The sequence below is a fragment of the Halichoeres trimaculatus genome, unplaced genomic scaffold, assembly GCF_033239565.1.
Source record: "Halichoeres trimaculatus isolate MK-OKI-2021-1 unplaced genomic scaffold, fHalTri1.1 fHalTri1_scaffold_17, whole genome shotgun sequence".
Taxonomy (NCBI): domain Eukaryota; kingdom Metazoa; phylum Chordata; class Actinopteri; order Labriformes; family Labridae; genus Halichoeres; species Halichoeres trimaculatus.
The window spans coordinates 17405801-17428645 of record NW_027437195.1 but is presented as its reverse complement, the minus strand read 5'-3'; the positions used below and the strand labels follow the sequence as shown (position 1 = coordinate 17428645).

Here is a 22845-nt window from a genome sequence, read left to right as displayed (position 1 = left end):
TTTCGCACTAACTTGCAATCTTCTGTACTTGTACATACAACATTTTTGGGCAAGTTTGTCACTGTATAGACTTCTATACAGATTTTTTTTTTTTTTAATTTGCAAAAAACTTTGCTGGTGAATCTCTAACTGACAAATTGCTTGACAAGATTTTAAGTTTTTCTCGTAGAATCAGACCGATCCAGGATCAGGTGTTAATTTTACTGCCCCCAAATCTAATGATCCAGATCACATCCAGATATCTCCCAGAATTCCCCCAACCAGGATATCGATCAGCAGCTGGGCCTGATGGATTACTAAGCCTGATGCTCTGACAGTCTGCCCGTCCAAAGGGGGAAGATTTTTACACTGCACAAACTGAACCAGACCCCTCAAACCAGACCCTCCCTTCCTCTCTCCTCTCTTTTGATGCGAGTCATTTTGACAGTGATGCATAAGTCTTTGCAGCACAGGGCCCGCTGGCTGGCAGGAAATGCCACAGATCCCCCAAGAGTAGAGGAATGGGGGATTAAACAGAGAGAGACACCCCCTCTAAAAAAGGAGTAAAAAGAAAATCAATGTTTCCTCCCTCTGTGGACAGGGAGAGCTGTTTAAGGATGCTGCCACTTGTGTGTTTTCCGTAGTCTTTCCCTTCAAAAGCGTCTTTCTTGTGTGTTTCAGCTGAAATAGACTGAAGTCTTATGTGGAGGTGAGATCGAAACAAATCGTTACGATCATCCCCCGTGCTATCCTTTTGTCCCTCCCCATTCACTCCTTCCAAAGCTCTAACTTCCTTTCTTTATGTCTTGCCACTTCTATCAAGGAGAAGTGAATGGCACGTGTTTCATCTGTAAAAAGCAACAGTGGGCCTGAAACAGCACAGAGGCAGCGCTGGCTAACATTGAACTGGGTTTGGTAGAATAAATACAAAGGCAAGAGGGAAAAGAAAGCAGCTGGGGAAACACAAAAGGATGGAGCTGCAGATGGGAGCTAACCTTGCCTGGGTTTCTCTGATGTTCCTTTACACACACACACACCCACACACACACTTCTTCACCGCACCCATTACTGTCAACCGCTTTCTCTCTTTCTTTCTTTCTTTTTCTCTCAAGTCATCCTTTTATTTGTCGTGTTCAGAGGACAGCACCAAAGCATCTAAGGAATGGGAGGTTACAGTGTATTAAAGGAAATGTTGTTTCACAAAAATGGTCATTCCCCTTTCAGCGGGAAATACAGAGGCTGAGCGGCAACGGCACTTCAAAGCGGCCCAGAAAACTTCCCATGAAACAACTTTGATTTTCTGCATCTAAAGGGGACAAGCTGGGGATTTTCCCCCTGGTGTCTCAGCGCAGTCTTTCTCACGTTGTTCTTGGCTGTTCTTAACGTTTTTCTTTGTAGCCACATAAAGGAATGGGATATACGTTTTTATAGCTGTATTAAAGGAGGTGCAGACAGGTGAAATACATGTTGCTCCTCGGTCAGGTTTGTTGATAGAAAACACATTTTCTGAAGGAAGTTAGAGCACTCTATGTTAAGAAATTATTCCCTCATTACCACAAACCTGATACCTTTTACAGAAAAAAATGCCGACATGAAATTCAAATTCATCAATGGCATAAGTGATCTTGAACCCTCAAATCTGACTCATAAAAGCAGCGACGCTGAAGAGCAGGTCATTATTCATGTTTTTTAAATGGCGAGCAATTAACATTTGATAACATTTGAGAACGAATGGCATCCTGGAATGAAACCCATCATTCATGTATTACTTTTTACGCTATTAAAAGTCCCTTTCTGACCCATTTTGATGAAAGATATCACATAGAAATAAAACGTCCGGGGAAAGTAGAGTACGAAAGCCTTCACGTGCAAATTAATGAGGGGAAGGGGCAGCGGGGAGGAGGAGAGCATTAGAGGGAACCAGAGAGGAGTTGGGCTGGTTGTTTGGACGTGTTGGTTTGAAGTGAAGAGGCTGCAGTCGAGTGGACTGTCTCCCTGACACACACACACACACACACACACACACACACACACACACACACACACACACACACACACATACGTCCAAGCCCACGCACAACCTCTCCCCCCCTCGCTCCTCCAGTGGCCCTGTCGGTGTGCCAGGGCGGGTGATTACCGACGCTCTCCCCCAATTATGGGCTGATTATTCCGCCGCGCTCTAATTGACTGGGGAGATATGCAAATGGCTGTCATTTGGGATGATAAAGGATGCGGGTGCTGGATGCCCCCTGCATTATTTAGCCTCGGCTGTACGCAGCGTGAAGGATGTGGCGTGCGCTTTAATTGCTGAGGAGAGAGAGGTTAAGCTGAACGAGCAGCTGAATTAGAAATGAGGAATTTAGGCCTTTTATTTATTTCTTTATCCTCCTCTCCTTCCATCTCTCTCTCTTCCTCTCTTACACTCTCACATATTCACACTTTCACACTGTCATGCGCCATTTTTGAGCTCTCCTTTGGGTGAGGGGAGAGGTGAGGAGGAGGAAGGTGGATGGCAGGATGTAACGCTGGAATGCCATAAATAAAATCATTAAGGGACCCAGTGCGTGCAGAACAAACAGTTAGTGCAGAGGCTTTAAGTCTTCAGAGCTGGCATTATAAACTTCAGTATGAAGAACCTTTGCAGACTAATGAAAGAACAAGGAAGCTCAGCTTATCTCCTTTTCATTGTGAAGCTGTCAGTTTAAATCAAGGAAAATTTAAATACACAGTTGTAGGTGGAATACCAATGACCGAGCTCCCTGTGTGACATGTAGAGCTTCAGGGCAGGTCGAGATTGGTTCATCTTTGACTTCAACACCTAAAAGCACAAAGAGAGCCGATCTCCATCTTTATGTTTCCACCTGACAGCTGGTGTTGGATGTTCCAGACACTTTTCCACTATTTTTATTGGTTCAGAAAATAGATGTGGGACTTCAAGTTAACTTAACCCACTGGATAAGCACTCCTAGCTGCTACAGCTTGGCATATTATCAAGGGGAATCAGAGTGAAACTCTACACTAATCCCTCCAGTTTGGAGACAAGCAGTGCCAGATTTGGGCGTCTTTAACAGCTTAGGGGTAATAGGGCCTCAAATGTCCCTTTCAATGTGGCCCGTCCCATATCTCCACATTATGAGAGGCTTAAGAGCCGGGGCAGTTATCACTCACTGAGCCCCTATCTTACAACAAGCAATAATTGCTAATGCGTTGGAGTTACTGTTAGCATTATCACCAGATTGAGTGAATCTATGGGAAGCCTGAGTCAGGTGTCCGTGTGGCTGTTTGACCCTGGGGCCTGACTCCAGGACTGCTTGGAGTCTTTGCAGCGCGTTGCTGCTGGTGAAAAACAGAAAGAGCTTTCTTTCCCTCTTATCGAGATGCGGCGGTATTATCAAGAGATTGTCTGGGCTTTGTGAAGTGTGCAGGAGCAGAATTGAAAAGAAAAGCACAATTGCTTTTCAGCACTGCTGCGGCTCTCCGCTGCACAACTTTGGGAAGCCCTGAACATTTTGTTCTGAGGCTGCTTTTGTTCCAGATAACAAAAACAGAGAGAGCAAAGAGGCTGCCTTTAATGATGTTACCTCCTAAATAGTGTGTTTTTGTAATCACAAAATAGTTCCCCTCTTAACTCCAACTGCTGTTTGTTCAAACAGGCTTTGCTAACTAATACAGTGTTTTTCCTATGAACAGACTTTCTGCGTGTCTTACTTGTTTGAGTAGCATCTACAGCAACTGTCTACATCCAGTCTTTGGTCATTTCCGTGCAGCACTTTTCCCAAAGCAATGTGAAGGCTTTCCTGCTTCAAACAAAGATGTGGAAAGGCTTTATTGGAACTTCTATCTGAAACTTGTGCTGTTCACTCTCACAGACTTGCTTCTATGTTTTATGGTGTGTGCAGGTGCAGCAAGTGCAACACTCACCATGCCTCTTAGGAGGGAAAGTGCTCGCCATTTTCCCTGTTTTCACGATTCATTGCATTAAGACCTAAGAGAGATGTAAAGTCCTTGGTGAGACATCAGGGAGGCATTGTGATGCAGGCAGAAAGAAGCTGTAAAGAAACGCTCCTACCCTGCTGCGAGTGGCCATTTGCAACAGTTTGAACACTCATGTCTTCAGCTGTGTGTGGAAAACCAACCAAACAGGTTTGTTTTGTGAAGGATGAGCCAAAAGGATACTTTTGGTCAGTTTTGTATAACAGAGTGTCTTTAACAGCTGAGTTGTTGTGAGACTGAGCTGACAGTGTGCCACCTGTGGCAGCTCTGTGCAAAACAAAGTAAGTCTCAATTAAAAACTTTGGGCACTTGAGATGGAAGCATTGAGTCTCCGAGCTCGCGGCACAACACAGACATCCATGGCCTAGCATGTTAGCATATTTGAGTGCCTGCTGGGCGCTAGCCTAAAGCCCTCATGGGGTTTTTGGCAAGCCTGAGGCATGCCAAACATCTCCCCTCAGATGGCAGAGAGTGCCCTTGCCTGTATTTGGAGTATCTCTACCTTGTGCCTTCTCTCCTCGCTGAGGATTTAACTCAAAGACCCTCAGGAGGTGGCAGAGTCTCTGCTTGAGAACTCTTATCTCCTCACACACTGGCTCATACATTAACATATCCCAGTTTCACACAAACACACACATTATCAAGCAAAGACATACCCCATCAAGGCCTATTTGCTCATTCTAACATACAGTTATTAACACATTCATGTAGATATGTAGTACTGTGTGTGAGCAAGCACTTTTTATCAGTATTTTATAGTGCAGCGCTTAAATTGTCATAAAGTCTATCAATTCTCATCATCATCACCAATTATCATCATCATTCCAGCCTTGGTAGGCATTCCAGCTGATTGACATCAAAAAAGAAATTATAGCGTGGGTGTTGTGTTAAATCTCCCTCCACTAAGTCTCTCTCCTTCTCATTTCTCTTCTTCTTTCTGTACTTAATAGCACTTAGTGAAGGGTATTACAGTTGGTGCTCTACATGGGGCATCGCATTAAAACCCTCTTTCACACATACACACACACACATTCAGCAGTCCATTTGGATTCATTTGCATGGCATTTCATTTGGATTTTGCCTCAATCGACGATTTGGGGGGAGTATTAAAAAAAAAAAAAAAAAAACATCTTTGTGTAATAGCATTTCCTCTCAGTCTCCAGTGCGCCATAAAGATAGAAAGCACGGCGGCCGGAGCCGATAAATGAGTGCAGTGCTGCCACGAGCAGACCTGTCCCTCAGGCCTCCAAACGATAGCTGTTGGAGTTAATTACAGTTTACATCATCATATTTACCCAGAGAAGAGAAACAGAGATTAAAACTCGCCTTTGAGCCCACCGAGGTGTTATTTCTGTATATACTGTACTGCTGTAAAGAGAAATACAATCGTCGCCATGTGGAACATTATAACGGATTTTACTCTTGACCTGGGTAGACACTGGCTCTGTATATATACATTAAAAATCAATACGGAAATGTTTACCAAAAAAAACTAAAGGGTAGGTTCACAATTTTTAGTCTGGTTTAATACAAACTAACTACATTTATCACACTAACATGCTTGTATGAATCATTACAGAGATTTTGGTCCTACCCTCCCTCATGTGACTGATTGGGAAAAGGAAGAAAAAAAAAACTCAGAACCGTCACTTTGTTGATACATGTAAATGTTAGCTGAAGCCATATGCAGCTTCAATAGTTTTTTTTGTGTTCTAAATCTTAATTTTGTGGTTCAGTTGTATTAAAAGAAAGCAAAGACATAACTTAAGAAAAAGACACTTTTTAAAATGATCACATGATTTGTTTTATACTGGTTTGCTCATCAAATGTTAAGCCAATGTATGCTTATAAGCCTTCCTCACGGCCCTGTTCATGAGTTTTTAAACCTTAAAGTTAAAAACATTTGAGCTTACTGAGTCCTCTGTTTTGTCTCAGGGGTCTAACACATTGATACATCACTGGTTGAGTCACATCATTCAAATCCCTGGTTCAAAAATATGAATTAGTGGTCAAATGAAGATTTTGAAATTGCATCAAACAGGTTTTAAACTTCACATACAAGGACTCTTGTTGTTTTGATGATGGCTAAAAGTGCAAATAGGGACTAAGTCTACCATGTTGTACACAAACAAAAGATGACAAAGAATCTAAATGCAAGGGTTTTTTTTGCAAAATAGTTGATTGCAAGGGGGGATTTAGCCTCCAAGGCCAAGTGTATGGGTGATTCTTCAATTAAGGGAGTTTTTCTGTCCCCAGGGGAGATTTCCAAGAAGATTTTTTTTTTGTAAAAAAAAAAAAACAAATTTGTAAAGGTCAGGTTGAAGAAGTTATGAAAAGAAGTAACTTTTTTTCAAGGATATTTAAATTATTTTTTTTGAGTGTTGAAAATTCAAATGTGCAAGATTTTCACTGTTTTGGGCTTGTGACCTGTGTAATGGTAATGACAAATTTCACCTTTTGCCAAAAATGTTGGTTAATTTTTAGACTTGCTTAGCCAACAGGTTAGCTAGCATACAATGTACACAAAATATATGTAAATAAAGTGAAATTTCCTACTAACTAGTTGAAATATTCAAAAAGTAACTTGTTTGGTAATGACACCTAATAAACAAACTCTCACATCAGGGTGTATAAAATCTCAAATAACTCATATGTGGACATAAAAAGATCAGGCTTCTGCCTCATGTCCTGGATGTTCCACTAGAGCATCTATCTAGCATGCAATAATGTCAGTGATTTTTGGAAAAAATAACTTTATCAGTCTGTAAAATGTTGAGTGTGATGGTAATGATGGAAGTATAAGGGGCAGCAATATTTAACTATAAATTAATTGCAAATTGAAAAAAATGAACAAATGTGAACTATATGAATAAAAAAATATATTTTCAAGTTGATATGTGGAAATGTAGAGTGAAGGTTTAAATCAATTTAACACTTTTATTGCTTTATTATAGAGGGGATGTTAAAATACCTGGAAGGACAAGCCCAAAACAGCGAAAATGTTGCACGTTTGAAATTAGTTATTTTGCCATATATTCTTCAACCTATCTCTTACAAACACAACAAAAAAATCTTGGAAATCTACCCTGGAGACTGAAAATCTTCCCTAATTGAAGAATCACCCATATAGGCATCATGAACAAAATGAAGTTGGTTGTCTTCAGATCCAAAATAAGCACACCCTAAGTCTTGAGCTAGCCCTGTTAGAAAAAAAAGATAAACTTAAAATCTGTGTTTAAGTTAGCATGATTAAAGTGAGCAAGCTTAATAGATGGAGAGACATAAGATTACACAGAGATATGTTCAGGGTCATGTCAGTGAAATGACTTAAGAGAAGATAGCTTATTACCACGATCCTCTGTGTTCTTAGTATTATGATATGTTTAAAGGGTTCCTGTCACATCAGCTGATTTTCTTGAAGGATGGACACTTTTTTACTCTCAGGAAGATTCACTTGTGGAGCAGATCTGAAAGATTTTTTTTCCATGTCACTTTTCAATGCTATGAGCAGAGACAAATTCTTTTCAACTACAAATAAAATAGAAAAGGAAGAGGAAGTTTCCTCACATTGTACAAATAAGAGCAAAACTTTCTTTGTGAATAGATATCAAGGCTCACAGACAGAAATACAACTGCAACATATCTGATTTAAAGGTACTGATGAGCTCTTTCAATACCATAATGACCTCAGTCATGTCATCTCATAGTTCTTTCTCCTTTGACACAGCTACCCATACATTTTTCATATTTTATCAGATAAACGCAGCCGATCAATCAAATGTCAGGGTGAATCAATGCAGTCTTTTTTTTCCATGTAGTTTCTTGCCATAAGGGGGGTTGTCGTTGAGGGTAACATCTCCGAGTGCTCAGTCGCTGTGTTTAAGTTTGTATTTCAGGCTCTAGTTAGCCGGCTAGCCATCTGGTGCAGAGCCTTAAGCCATACGATCCCTCTGACGTGGGCAGACTAGACAGCGACAGCAAATAGATACCAATGTTAGAGGGAGGGGAGAGAGTTGTGTGTGTGTATGTGAGTGTGTGTGTGTGTGTGAGAGACAGAGGGACAGAAAGAGGGAAAGGGAAAAAGAAAGAGGGAGATAGAAGTCGCTGGTTTCTCCAGTCGCTCTGCTCTCCTTTAGCCCACAGGAAGCTGCAGTGATTGGCTCCTCCCTGTCTAGACGGAGAACTGCTTTTACACACACACACACACACTCTCACACATGCTTGTTGCCTTCTACCATAGCAACTTTGATTAATTCCCGGTGTGCAGCGAGAGGAGACAACATCAGCACCATGGTCAGGGGAAAAAGTCCCACAGTCTGCTGGATGTGACAGCTTCCTGCTTCACACTGAAGCTGCATATCCTGCTGGGGTCTGTGTGTGTGTGTGTGTGTGTGTGTGTGTGTGTGTGTGTGTGTGTGTGTGTGTGTGTGTGTGTGTGTGTGTGTGTGTGTGTGTCTGTGTGAGAGTAAGAGCAGGTCAGTAGAATGAGTGTGGGATTGATGGGGTGGGATGTGTGTGTGTGTGTGTGTGTGTGTGTATGTGTGTGTGTTGTTTCATCTGTCCCCTCGGTCGCATCAGTGCTCAAGCATGTCTCGCTGTGACAGCCCAGCATCCTGTGTGCCTGTCACACACACATAAACACACGCACACACACACGCATACACACGAGACAAGAGGGTGCAGGCAGGCGCCAACACCAGCGAGGTGAAGGGTCACAAGCGACTGCCTCTCCAATGTTGTGTGTAATGTGTAGATGGCAGTCTCGGCCCATTATGTGCGTATCTGCGACAATGTGTGTGTATGTGTGTGTGTGTGTCCGTGTGTATGTGTCTTAAGGTAGGGGGGTATCTCAAAGTAACTGGTTATTATCACCTCAATATTTTTCTTATTATGACAATTACATGCTCTAGGAGCGAATTAAGCGATACAGGACGCCAAGCGGGAGTGGTTGACAGCTATTTGGAGACTCAATGCACAGAGCAATTTGCAGCCCAGAGCCAAACAAATTGGATTTGGGCCACTTTGGATTGGGGCCCCAGATTGTTGGGCGTTTGGATCCTCCGACCGCATGCCTGCCTGGCTGGTTAGCTGGCTCTGATTCTTTACACATGACTACGTAGCAGACAGTTAGCCCGGTAACGCAATACTCTCCGGTCCTCGACAAGGATGAAGTGTACAAGTAGAGATTGTGTGTGTGTGAGTGTGTGTTGATAAATGCATTTACACCAAAAGCACATTGTGAAATGACTTTTTTACGGTGGTGTTTCTGCAACCCTAAGTTATGATTGTGGCTTTATTGGGCATTTACTATTGACATTTTTATGGTCTACGGGTGTTAAGCTTTCCCACCCTTTCATGTTATATAGTGCTGCTACTTTTTTGGTCTTGGGCCACACAGCTGTGCTCAAGTGTGTGTATAATCCAAATGAGCCTAACAGCCACTAAACGAATTACTGGTACGCATTTTCCCACCCCTAAACTGCCACTGGAAAAGCTGGCAACAGCTCCCAATTAGGTGAAATGCAATTATTCCCATCCATTCACACAATTAGCCTGTGGGTTAACAACCTAGCTGTACGATGGGCTAGCTCACAGTGTTTTGGAAAAGTCATCGCCATGGTAACACTGCCTCCAACGGTAACCCCGTCATGTCAAATGGCATGCACCTAGGGCAGCCACAAGGTTGAAAATAACAGTCGGCCCTATTGGTGGAGGCAGCACATTACATCACTCAGCTTAGAACGCTGGGTGACGTGATTGGCTGAGACAGGGAGTGGTACCATGGGTTGAGAGGAGAGAGGAGAAGAAAAGGAGGGAAGCTTGGGTCCCATGTGCTCAGTGGAGCGAGGGAAGATAATGCCAGGCGACAGACTGGCAGGCTGGCAGAGCGGGTGGGCACTCACAGCAGCATGATGGAAAACAAAGCCTTTGTGTGTCACCGCCGAGATCGCATTAACCAAAACAAGCAGCCATGGACCGACTACCGCTCTGACGCGGTTGTCTGCTCCATGAGCTAAGCTATGCATGGATAGAGAGTGAAGAGGCCTGTCTCACTTTTTATACGAAACAAACACAGGGCATGGAAAAACAGACTAACTAGTTGACACTGAATTGAGTGTATGACTGAGCTGTATAAACTTGAAACTTAAGTCATTTTTAGGTCACACTCAGTGCATTTGACACAGGCACAGTGTGGCAAACATTGCTTGTGTTGGATTTAGTGTTCCAGCATCTTAAAAAGAAAACTTTAGGCAACATTTTGAGGTGAGGTTACATACAACATCATGAAGTCAAACACTACTGTTAGAATTAAAACTACTTCTTTAGAAATCCATCAAGATGAGCAGTCTTAGTATTTCAATCATTTTCCTTTCCTGTTGGTGAGAGGGGAAAAAAAAACAGTGAACGGTCAAAACAGAGCATTTGTTCTCAACTGGATTCAAAGTGTGAAGTGGAATGAATTCAACAATAAGGAGTCAGGCTGTCTCTCTTATTATGCACCAAATACTTATTTTAAAACAAAATTATTTCACCATCATGTCACCATTTATCATTCTTAATACACTGTTCTCCACGGTCCCTAAAATCCATTGAAATAGGTCCCAGGTCATTCAAGTTCAAAGCCCTCAAGTTCATCACCTCTTCTCTTCTTTTGATCAAGTTTATTTTACCAATTACAAACTTTCTTTTTACATTTTGATATTGTTTATGTGTTTTATTTGTTTTATCACTTTATTCAAAATTGCTGTGGTGTTCTGTGGCTCCTGATGTTGCATTATATTGCAAAGGGGTTATGTGTAAGGATGTGAGAGTCATTTTAGTGAGCTGGTGGTGGGATGGGTGGGGTGTGGGGGTTGTGGAAATGATAGAGTAGTGTCTTTCCTTTTTGTTGTGTGTCATTTTAAAGTATGTTTTGTATCTGGGTTGGGACCTCCTCGAAAATGAGATGCAAGGGACTAGCCTAAATAAACTGAATTAAAATTAACTGATATTAGTGTAAAAGACTTAAGATCTGGCAGGTGAGTCTTAAAGCTCTAACAACAGGCAGTGTCCTATAACATGGTGACACAGGAACCCCACTTCAGCCTTTTCATCAACAAATAAAATGGCAGCATTCACCTTCACATTGCAGCTGCTGTAAACACATTTTATGATATTTTTATTATCACTAATATCAACAACAGAAAAAAACCTTGTGATATCCCACATTTCTTTGTGAGGCAATCTCTATGATGTCATCCATTTGTTTCTAATACAGAGTTCTGAAGCCTGGCAGCAGCTACCATTAGGGATGGGTACCTAATTAGGTACTTTTATAGGTACAGACCAAATTCTGTCAAAAGTATCGGGTACTGATTCATGTAAAACCAAAAGGTACCATATTTAGGTACCTGAATGCATCCTTGTGACTGTGGGGGAGTGGAAGAGTAGGCAATTTTCCAAGCTGGACATGAACACAGCTTCGCAAGTTTTTAAATTAAAGAATAAATATGTTTAATTAGGTTCAAAAATGTTATTAATAAACAGTTTGGTATTTTTTACCACATCAACACAAAAAGTAGGGAACCCTAACCATTGAGTACTAGTACCGATTACCAAGTACCGTATCATTTCAAATGTGATAGGTACCCATCCCTAGCTGCCATACAACAATTTAATCCTTTGAGGTGTGAGCTGATAGATATATGAAGTAACTAGACCCAAACTGTTTTTGAACCAGGCTGTAAACTTGTTTATTGTTACTTTAAAAATCATCTCTTTTGAATCTGTGTGAATGTGGTTATCTATGTTTCTACAGCTAGCTTCAAACTTTATCTAAGAAATTATAGAATTGTTAAAAAATTCTCTAAATCACTGGGAAACCATGTTGCTGCATTGTTCCATTACTTGGATATGAGACTTCATATAAAGCCCTGGTTGCAGATGGACAAACCCATCATTGTGAGTTGACAGTAATGGTTTCACAGGACTCAGGTGGGACAGGAGTTTGAGGGTCAGCAGGCCTGGGTCAGCAGGTAGGATCAGCTGTCAATCACCCACAACTCTGCTCCTCATCCCCCAAGCAACACCAGCAAGAAAACCAGGGTCACTTACAGGTGACTTCCCCCATACGCAGCTACAGCTGAGGCACAGACCAGAGTGTGTGTCTGCTTGTGTGTGCCTGAATGTGTGTGACATGTTAGTAAGGAAGAAAGCCATCACATTGCATTGCATCAAATCAGAACTTCTCGTGATCATAGGCTTTCTTATATCGTTATACAGTCTGTAAACTGTCAGGAGGATTGGGAGGGAATCCCTGAAATCAATTCAGGATGGGGGAACCTAAGTACACACTCAAACACACAGTTCTTTGCTCACCACAGGGAATGAAAACTGTAATATGAACTCACCCTTGGTCTGAATGAAAGCCCATTACAATTTATTTTCACCACAGCAGCCACTGTAGTAGTAGTAGTTTTTTCTGGGTAATGGTTTTGCTCCTCTGCCACATTAAACACTTCCACCAAGACTGCAGAGACTTGACCTCAGTGATTATGGAAGATCACAAAAAAGTCAGCTGTGTTTCAGCACATTTTCAGTCCTCCTATCCAGTTTTACTTTGTCTTTTTTAAGGTTTTAGTGATTATACAATCTAGTCTTTGAGCAAAATTATTACTATGATGCTTTTTATTTGAACATCACAAGTTTATTTGTACCTGGAAGACTGTGAAATCTCCCGGCTATCTAGGTCGTCGTAACTTAAGCTTTGCATTTTAAGCCTTCAGATCGAGCTTTAAATTTACCAGGAAGATTTCATCACTGCTCGGGCCCACGTTTACATTGGCCTCCTGCTGCATGTCACTTTTAATCAAATGCCTGGCTGAGCTTCATAAATACTCACTGGAAGTCCTTTCTTGTGTTCCAGGATCTGTCTGGCTCGATTGATGACCTCCCCACCGGGACGGAGGCCGGTCTGGGCTCGGCCGTCAGCGCTGGCGGCTCTTCCAGCAGCAGCAGCAGCAGCCAAGGGGAGCAGGCGGGGGCTGGCAACCAGGGACAGTCCCCCTTCTCCCCTCACGCTTCCCCTCACCTCCCTAGCCAGAGGAGCGGGCCCTCTCCCTCCCCTGTGGGCTCTCCTGCAGGCTCCACTCAGTCCCAGCAGTCACGATCAGGCTCTGGACCCATCTCTCCTGCCAGCGGACCCTCAGTCAACAACACGGCACCGGGTAAGGATTCCATCAAAGACTGTAGTGTGAGCACATGCATGTTGATAATCTGGTTTTATCTTCATGAAAGGTGCAGCTTGTGGTATGGTAACTTTATTAGTTGAAACAAAGCAAACAAACATAATTCACTGCTTGAATCAGACTCCAACCCACATTTGATATCATGTATCACCATGTTTGATTCCAGGAAATTTTCAAAATTGCTTTGTAGTTGAATTGTTTTGTATCGGCCAACAAGGAGGTTCCCAGCATACCCTCACCAGTCAGGTCATTTGAGGTTTACTGCTCTGGCAGACAGTGTTAATTAATGACTGTGGCATCACTAGTTGTGAGCATTACACGATTTTAAATTGTCCAGTTTCATGTGGTTCAGTTAAAATATGTTCTTTAAAAATTCAACATGCATCATTTATTCAGTCACATTCAGAAATTTTAATCCAAAACATATTTGAATCAATCCCTGATTTTTTTTTTTGCAAACTTGCATCTTTGACTAGTAGCATCACATTCCCCCATTTCCTTTCAAATATGTGTCACCAAATTCTCTTCTTCGATTTTAAAACATGATCTGCATTACATCATTAGATCTGAGTTATTCTGTTCAGTGAGTGCTGCTTCAGTGTCTGTGGAATGCTGGGGCTGAGCTGCTTTTTGTTAGTGAAGCAGAATGCTTCACCTGGTTTTGGTGTGACACTTTCTTTTACAAGAGCTCACTGATAGCACTTGAAACCAGTGTCTCGTTAGAAAGTGTGTACAGTAAATCTATAATAGTGAATCCAGGGCAAGCTAGCAAGTCTTCTTGTGGTTATCCATCAACCTCTGCTCGTTAAAACCTGTTAGCCTTCCACTTAGTCACTTTTTAGGGCCTTGTTTTGAATCTATTCACAAATTGCAAAGTTTGTTCCAAACTTTCTACAACCAGGAGCTCTGTTACACTCTCAGAGTATTTTGAAAGTGTTATAGTGATCTCCTTGTCTCTTATCAGTGGGTTTATAATGGTGCTGCACACAAAATAATGAGTAGCAACGGGTAAATACTGCATAATGCAAAGCATTCTGATTATTCTTTTTTATTTAGATAGGATGTAAATAGGCACACTGACGGATGAGGAACAGCTTGCTTTGATGGCTTTATTACAACTTTTTCCCAGTTGCTTCAGTGGAGGTGTAATGTCTTTTACAACAAACACTCTTGAACTTTCTCCAGGATCTGCAGAGGCTGACTTCTTAACAGATTCTCCTCCTTGTGGGGCTTATGCTTGTCTCTAAACAGACACAAGCTGCATATCCTCCACATTAACATGCTAACTGTCGTGCTGTACACTGTAATCCCAGACAAGTTGAGATTACTTGAAAAATGCTTGTAAACCAGTTACCTTAAAAACATAAGTAATGGAATGAGTTGATTTAACTCAACATCCTAAATAGTTACGATTATTCCACTGAATTTCTTTAATCAAATAAACCTGATGTTTATTTCTTACAAATTAAAATGTTAAGTAATGATAAAATTGTTGCATATCATTGTTAGACTTAATAAGTTGACCTTACTCAAAACTGAAAGATGTGTTGTCAATAAATTTGCCTTATGAATTAAGTAAATGTGATAAAAAAAAATTGAAGCAGATCTGAGCAGCTAAATTAAATAAGATTTTAAAGGTCAGCTGAGTCTCATATCCACAGCGTTCCCTCCTCACTTATGGTTCCAAACGCCGTCACAACAAAAATCAGCTCCAATTTCATAACTCTAGTAACCGTGAGTGAGGAGGAAAGGCAGTAGATATGAGACCCTGCTGTACATTGAAATATTGTTCTTCAGGGGGCACAGGGTGTTTGAGTCCCACGGCACTGACTGGTGGTCTGTGCTCCATGGCGCAGGGTCTTGTACCCGTTGATTGTGCAGTGTGCGCCTAATGGTTAATATGTTAATAAATGAAACGTTTGACTGGACAGTCATCCAATTTAGGCCAATTTTGAAAATGTGAAAAGATATATTTATTCATTCTTGACGCAGACAGACAATCCACACCATGTTGAGCATAGACAGCTGATTGATGCCACAAGGAGCACAGACAGCTGGTCCATGCTGTGATGCACAGACAAACTGTCTGTGTCATATGGAGCACAGACAGTCTGTGCCACTGCTGCACACCTAGAACTACATCATGGTCTCATAGCCACTGCGTCTCCTCCTCATTCACGGTTACAAAACGGGGTCACAGAAACTAATGATTTTAAGTTGTACTTACGTAAACAGTAACAAAAGTTAAATCTACTCAGAAATCTTCAATTTCAATGCTGAAAAGTCAGACACTTGAGTACATTAAACTTACTAACAAATTTTAAGTTTTCATAGCTTAATCCAATTCAGTAATTTGAAGTTTGGGGTTTATAGTGTACACAACAATGCAGACCTGTTTGCCTTTTCTGGTGTCATCTTTGCTGCAGGGCCTCTATTGTTGTATTACTGCCCCCTTCAGATCAGGGTGTGTATTGCAATTCATTTTACTTTTTATCTAGACGTCACTTGTCTGATTTGCAAATACTTTATGGGACTCTAGGCAGCAGTAAAAATGCAAGAAGCAATTAGTTCAAATAGAACCAATTATTTCCCGTAACTTGTGGTCACAGAGCACCTAGATTAGCTTCAAAGCATGTTGAAGAAAATGCGTTTGGTTTTTTGTTTGTTTGGTTGGTTGGTTGGTTGTTTCAAAATCTGCTGCGTATTCAGCATGTTAGGCTACAGCAATCTCAGAAATGAAATCCTGGAGAGTCTGTATTTTTAAATCTGTGTCATTGCTGAACTTGTTGCTTCCGTAGAAATACAGTATACCAGCCATTACAGCTCCATTTCAGCCTGACCTTTACGCTTTTTTGACTATTTAAAAACCCCTGCCTGATTTCATTTATCACTAAATATGTGCATTTAAAGAGGATTTTAAAAAGGTCGTGGAAAACCGGCCCTTATGAAGAATACGTATACATGTTTCCACAAACAACAACATTTAGATGTTTTGTTTTTAGGTTTCTGGATTGATAGGATAGAGCTCTGACATCACAGCTTTTTTAGCCATAGAGAAAAGAAACTGACACTGTTGTATATTCATACCAAATTTAACCAAAACGGTCCATTAAATGTAACAATCAAGACTTTGCTTTCTCATGATGAGAGTTTAACCTCTTTTAAGAGTAGTCCTCATAAACCAGAGCAGTATCCTGGTTTAATAGCATTTCTTTTTTTTCCTCATCTCCAACTCACCGTATAATCCTACCAGATCAATTTTCATTCTGCCAGTTTGGACAGAGGATGAAGCTGAGTGCACACTGCAGCAGAAGACCAAATATTATCAATCCAGCACGTCTAGACTGTGATATCTAAGTCCCATTTCAGATCCTAATTCAGACCGCCGGAGAATATTACAGCTTAGCGCAGAGCACTTCATGGAATATGTCTCATTCATTTTCTTCACAGAGTTTTCGTCCTTGCATAGGAGGGATTTGTTAAGTCTTTGATCATGATGTTGTAGAAACACGTCCCTACATTGCAGAGGAATTTCAATAAAGTCCACCTCCCCACTACCTGTGGATTGCAAGTATTTCCAACATTTATATGCCAGACGATATTTCCTCTCCATTCTCTGTGCTAATGAATTGAGACGGACTGGTAGTGCAGAACCTCCCATCTGATTTGTATCCTTATCTTAGATATGGCAGCCCAAACAAGACACCAGCAGGATTATCAGACAATGCATGGTGTGTCTGTCTGTCTCCGGGGGCCAGAGCAGAGCGCATACCCATTTAGATAAACACTGAGCATTATAAACGAGTGTGGATTTGATTTGCCTCAGACAGGCGTGTGAATGTGTTTATGTGCATGCCGTTACCGCCTGGCCTCCCCGTCATCCCGCCACCTCTCTCCCCGGCTGCACGGCTGACCGGAGCATCAGCATGTCTCAGGCCTGTCAGTCACTGTGACGAGGCGGGGCAAAATGTCTTGAGTGAGTTCCTGACGCCGGCTCCTCCTCCACCCCCCACCTCCTCCTCCTCGCAGCCGCTTACTGGAGTGATTGACACTAATGAAAAACTGGGACAGTAGTTTTTCAAACGCTCGTGCCAAGAATCATGACGAGAATCCGGAATGAGGCGGCAAAGACGAGAAGCGAAACCGATTGCTGGGACGTGATTAATAAGAAAATATTTTAAAATATTCCCCGTGCCAAATAAATGGTGATAAAGCGTGGAGCAGTGAGTAACATCTGGCATGTTTTAGCGGCTGTAGTACAATCAGTTTGAATTAGATCAAGGAGCAGCCAACCTCAGAGAGACACAGGAGAACTAATGTGGTTAGCACACATCTGATTACTAACGCTTCACTTTCTAACACTTCATCACAAGTTAGGACACTTTGGTTAATGCTGTTTCACTTTGGTACAAGTCAGTGAGGCATGAGAGGGAGAGCAACCCACACCATGTATTCATGTGTGAGTTGTTTTCTGTTCACTACACAGTAATTGTTTGAACACCACTTTCCTCTTAACTCAATAAAATAATAATAAAACAAGAACATCAATAATAGGCTTTTTTTAATTAGTGTGAAAAGATTACAGTTTTCTGCAGTAGTTTGAGCTGCAGTCAAGAGAAAGCAAAAACAAAGAATCATCTTGAAGCCACATTGCATTCTGGTCCGTTAAGGCTCCTGTCAGTGGATGAGTATGAGTTCGTAACAGATTCTCCTCCTGGGTTAAGTATTCCCATTTGATGTCATACTTATGTTGTAATAGGAGGAAGGCTGTTACCAGGGATTAGAAATTAGTCAAATTCAGATTTTTGCTCCTCCAGTTGATCATTCATGTAATCTCGGGGCATCTACACTGCAAAAAACTGAAATCTTATCAGGTGTTTTTGTCTAATTTTCAGTAAAAAATGTCTTTTTAGACTTAGTATGAGACACAGTTACATGACCAGTCCAGAAAAATGTCTCATTTTGAGTTATTTAAAGATAAAAATCGGGTCTGATTTGCTTTAAACGAGTAAAAAGAAATCTTCCAGTATAGTAAGGAAAATGTACTTGTATTAAGACATTATTCTAATCTTGACAGGGGCATTTCTCTTACCCCGATGGCAGATTTTTTCACTTGTTCCAACCATTTCAAGCTCCATTTTTGTCTTTGAATAACTTGAAACAAGACACTTTTCTGGACCGGTCAAGTGAATGTGGCTCATATTAAATCTAGAAAGACATATTTCTCTGAACTAAGACAAAAACACTTGGTAAGGTTTCAGTTTTTTGCAGTGTAAAATTCATACCCAAATATAACCCAACACAAATGTACTTTGCTGATCTTGTTCCATCTTAATAATATGATGCTGAAGTTGTTGCAGTTCAGGCCACCAAAGACTGGCCCAAGAGTGAAGCATGCTGAGTGTCATATCTATGACCAACCAGTAGATCTGTGAATAACTTAGAATTAACATTTCCAAACCCTTGTCAAAATCTTTTCATCTGCATTTTCAGTCTGTGTAGTTTCAGTCCATGGGTTCCCTTTCAGCAGCTGATTTTAAAAATAAACAAATGAGTGTTTAATTTTCTGTTTCAAAATTCAAATTAAGAGTCTTTCACTTTTTCCCCAGTCACAGAGGATCAGCAAAATTTTCAAAACTAGTAAAATTTTCATTTTTGGTAAATTATGTCAAGGAATAAAATCACTAAGGGCACGGTCACACTGGACACCCATACTGTGCTGTACTCTAGTATGATTGCCCCCCCGCAGTGCCATTCCTCCGCTGGACAGTACAGCCCGCTGTCACACTACTCCAGTATGAACCAGACCTGAGACTCGCACTGTGAAGTGTCTGTTTCTAAGTAGCATGGTCTCTTCAGAATCAGCACAGTGGAGAACACAGAGAACACGGCTATGACTTTGGATCGTTGTGTATGCTTGTGCTCCTGCATGAAGTCACACCTCTCTGAAGTGTGCCAGAACAGAGAAACGGATCATGCCTGAACATGTCTGGACTATAGGGTTGAAGTGTGCTTGGTCACAGTACAGATGGCCAGTGTGACCGTGCTCTAAGATGCAGAAAATGCCCTGATTTTTATTTTCTGAGACCACATGTGGTCAAAGGTGAGTGTACTGCATGCAGGGTACTTCACAGGAACCGTGTCTGTTCATGTTTCATGTCAGCCTCTGTATTCTGGAGGTCTTCATCAGCATGTACCTGAGCTTCCTGTCATGCACATCAAAGGTACCATGGATCGTATTCTCCTCAGCAAACAGGAATGTCAGCATCCTGTCTCGTAACCTGCCGTGACCAATCATTATTCCTTGTGAACCATGTGTAAACCAAGCAGCAACCACCAGGCTGAGGAATGATGCTGATGAGAAGGTTATCTCAAAACTGCAGTTCCTCAAGTGTCCACTTGAGGCTTGCTCAGGAAGAACCAAAAACCATATACACGCCCTTGTAAGGAAAGAAAGATATTGTTAAATCAAATTTAAACATTTTTGCTAAAAAACTTGCTAAAAAGGATTTTAATCTGAGCGGCTAGTCTCTAATGGCTAAAATACACCTGATGTGCCTGCAGTGCGTTTCAGTTTCATTATGGCAAATGGATCAAATAGTTTTCATTCAAGCCAATGTGTCAACTTACACTGGATCCGTTTTGTTGCAGCACGCCTGCATGGCTGGTCCGTCATGTTGCAGATGACTCCACCATCCTATTTTTGACAGACTTGGAGCTGTGAAGCATGAATTCAATGTAGAGGAGATCAAGAGGGACAGGAAGCAGTGACTTTCAAAATAAAAGACATCGTGTCAAAATCAGTTTGTCTTTACTTTACGATGCTAAACAGACATAATGAGCTGAGCCAGACCAGGAGTTAATAGGTTAGAGGTTTTACAGCCTAACATGAATAAAGAGAGACTTATCAATGGAGTGTGAAGCGTGGGAACTTCTCGGTCTGTGCCTCCAACTGTCTGTCAGTCATGCTGCTTGTTGGACTGAACCAGTGGCGTGGCGTGGCGTGGGGATTTTTTTTTGAGGAAGCCAAGTGAGACAAAGCCTCTAATCTGTATGATTTTTAGGGAGTGGGGTACATAAAAGACTTTGTTGCAGCTTGTATATCGCTATTTCATGTAACAGAACGACCTGTTAGAGTGCCCAGAGAGCGCTTATTTTACTTACTTTGAACACTGACACACACCCTTTCACTCTCCCATCCTCAGTCACTCATTCACACACGTACATTGTCCTCTTGACTTAGCTTAAATATCTTATTGATTTACTCAACCGTCCACTCAAACGCACAACAGGCCGCTTCATGCACACTGCTAATGTGCTAATCTCCCTGATTTCATTCAGTGGCTCGATAATGACGATACTGTGAGTTGATTGGTTTGAGGCCAAAGACGGGGTGGCTTCCCTTGACCCAGCCTTGGCCAATCACAGGTGAGCAGTGTCATGACCCCAGCCTCATCTGATTGGTAAATCATTCTTTTTTTTTTTGCACCAAGGGACGCCAACTCTGCTTGGCTTCCTTGCAGGCAACAGTGTGCAGTATCATATTTTCACCACTCATTCGCCACAGAACATTTATGAAGGCGCTGTTTTACACATCGTAAAGTATTCAATAATTAGAGGAGAGAAATAAGGAGGAGATGGTAGTGACGAAACACAGAAGAATTATCGAAACTGTTAAAAAGGAATATTTTCATTAAATCACAGCTACAGTCTGAAAAAAGAGAGGAAGCATGGCTTCCCTTGGCCTCCGGGAGAAAACGCCACTGGACTGAACATGGAGTGAGTTGACACACGTAGTCCGACTTGTTTAACTTCGCCTGGGTTCAGCCCAACAGAGTTGCACTGCAGTCGTATCCAGTGTATTTCAAGCGTATCTAAACACGTTAGCAGGCCTTGGTGTTTGAGGCCTACCCCCTTAATATGTCTTGAGCCAGTAAGGTGATCATTATGGAGTTAACCCATCATTTCAGCTAGTTTTGTTTCTAGAATGGACCATTTAGAGCAGTCTACAGGGATTTCCGACACCCAGGCCCTGTCTGGTGGATGACTCTAAAGAAGAGAGACCAGATACTGAAGCCTCCAATACAACTTATAGAGACTTTAAATGTACAAGGAGCAGGCCTGCATTCTGGGAGCATAGTATTCCAGAGAGTTAACAAGGCAATATGAAGCCTTTAAGATGTCACCCAGCTGCCACCCTGCTCCCTTCAGTTTCACCATAACGCAGGTTTCCCAGTATGGACACACAGACGGCATTTTGCATAATAACTTCTACCGTTATTATCCAAAGCATTTCAGTGGTATCAGGGCGTCGAGAAATGTCACCTCAAGCTTTGTAGAGCATTTTTATTTCTATAAGTGTACGTGCTCCTGTGTTTGTGTGTGTGTGTTGCTCTGTCACCGGTCAGCCTCACCCGGTGGAGTGATGCGACATGTCATACGGCTGAGCACTCCCGGGAAACACGTTACCCTTGACAGCGGTCAGAGGAGAGCAATTTCATCATGTCATCCTTTCACCTGGCTGTCAAACGCACACGAACAAACACAGACACTCACACACAGCAAAATAAAGAAGCAGGTAAAGCTCTCATAACAGCTCACAGTAACACACACCTGAAGGGTTATTTCCAGGGTTTTATGAGAAACATGTATGCATGGTCACGTATGAATCACAGCTATGCACTCACTTGAGGATGAGTGACACAGCCTATATGTGTGTGTGTGTGTGTGTGTGTGTTTGTGTGTGTATGTTGGGGGAGACTGACAGATTTCCAGCCTATCATACACCCATACACTCGCACAAATCTATCTTGTCGAAGCTCCACGGCACGCCTGTGATTCCCTCGTCTCCTCACCCCCCCACCCACCCCCTTCTCTCTCTGTCTCTCCATGAAGCAAATCCAATACACTGTAACATTATCCGGGCCTCGCCTTGCTATTTGGATTCTCTCCCGGAGCCAAAAAGGCACACACAGGGCCAAATTGATTTTCCTGTTGCGCTAGATTTGTGACAGTCGAGCAGAAATCACATTGCTCAACCGCCAACCACCCCTCCTCTCCCTCCACCTTGTATGCACACACACAAACGAAAAACAGATTTCACACACACATACACACACACCTCCTTCCTCCCAGTGTCTCTGAAGCAATTCAGAGCGTCCTCGCAATATTTTTCTCCTTCCATTAGACATCGGAGACGAGCAGACATTTGTCCCTCATCCGGATGGATTTGGGGCTGGTAACCACCGCAGGCATTTCAGCTCCGTCGCTGTCTGTGAGCTGATGGAGTGAAGTGAAGCCATCCAGTCAGAGTGCAGAAGGAAAGGTCCTGAAAAAGTTCAGCCGTCAGTGCTTAAGTTACTCCTGTCCCTGTTCTGATTTGTTTGTGTTTGGCTCTCCAAGTCTCTGCTCCCTCTGGATATTTCTGGATGTAGATAACATAGTGCGTGTGCTTAGTTTGTACATGAGCTTGTTTGACAAGTTGTCCCGAGGTTGACAGCCTGTCAGTGTGGCGTCACTTCCTGTCAACCTTAGTATGGATGTCCCAAAAAAAAAAAAAATCAGTTGCAGATACATCCATTACCAGACGGGACCTGATACATATTAAATCAAACTCTACACGAACAGAGCACAGAAACTCACTTGT

At 42.1% G+C, this 22845-nt stretch overlaps 1 protein-coding gene across 8 annotated transcripts in view; it reads left to right on the top strand.

The window, feature by feature from the left end:
• Positions 1 to 22845, top strand: part of LOC141806232 (AT-rich interactive domain-containing protein 1B-like) — a 276933-nt gene that overhangs the window by 183217 nt on the left and 70871 nt on the right. For all 8 annotated transcript variants that reach the window (XM_074691607.1, XM_074691606.1, XM_074691600.1 and 5 more), the window contains one exon: positions 12878 to 13178. In XM_074691607.1, coding sequence (XP_074547708.1) covers positions 12878 to 13178 — 301 coding nt within the window. The remainder of the gene's footprint in view (positions 1 to 12877; positions 13179 to 22845) is intronic.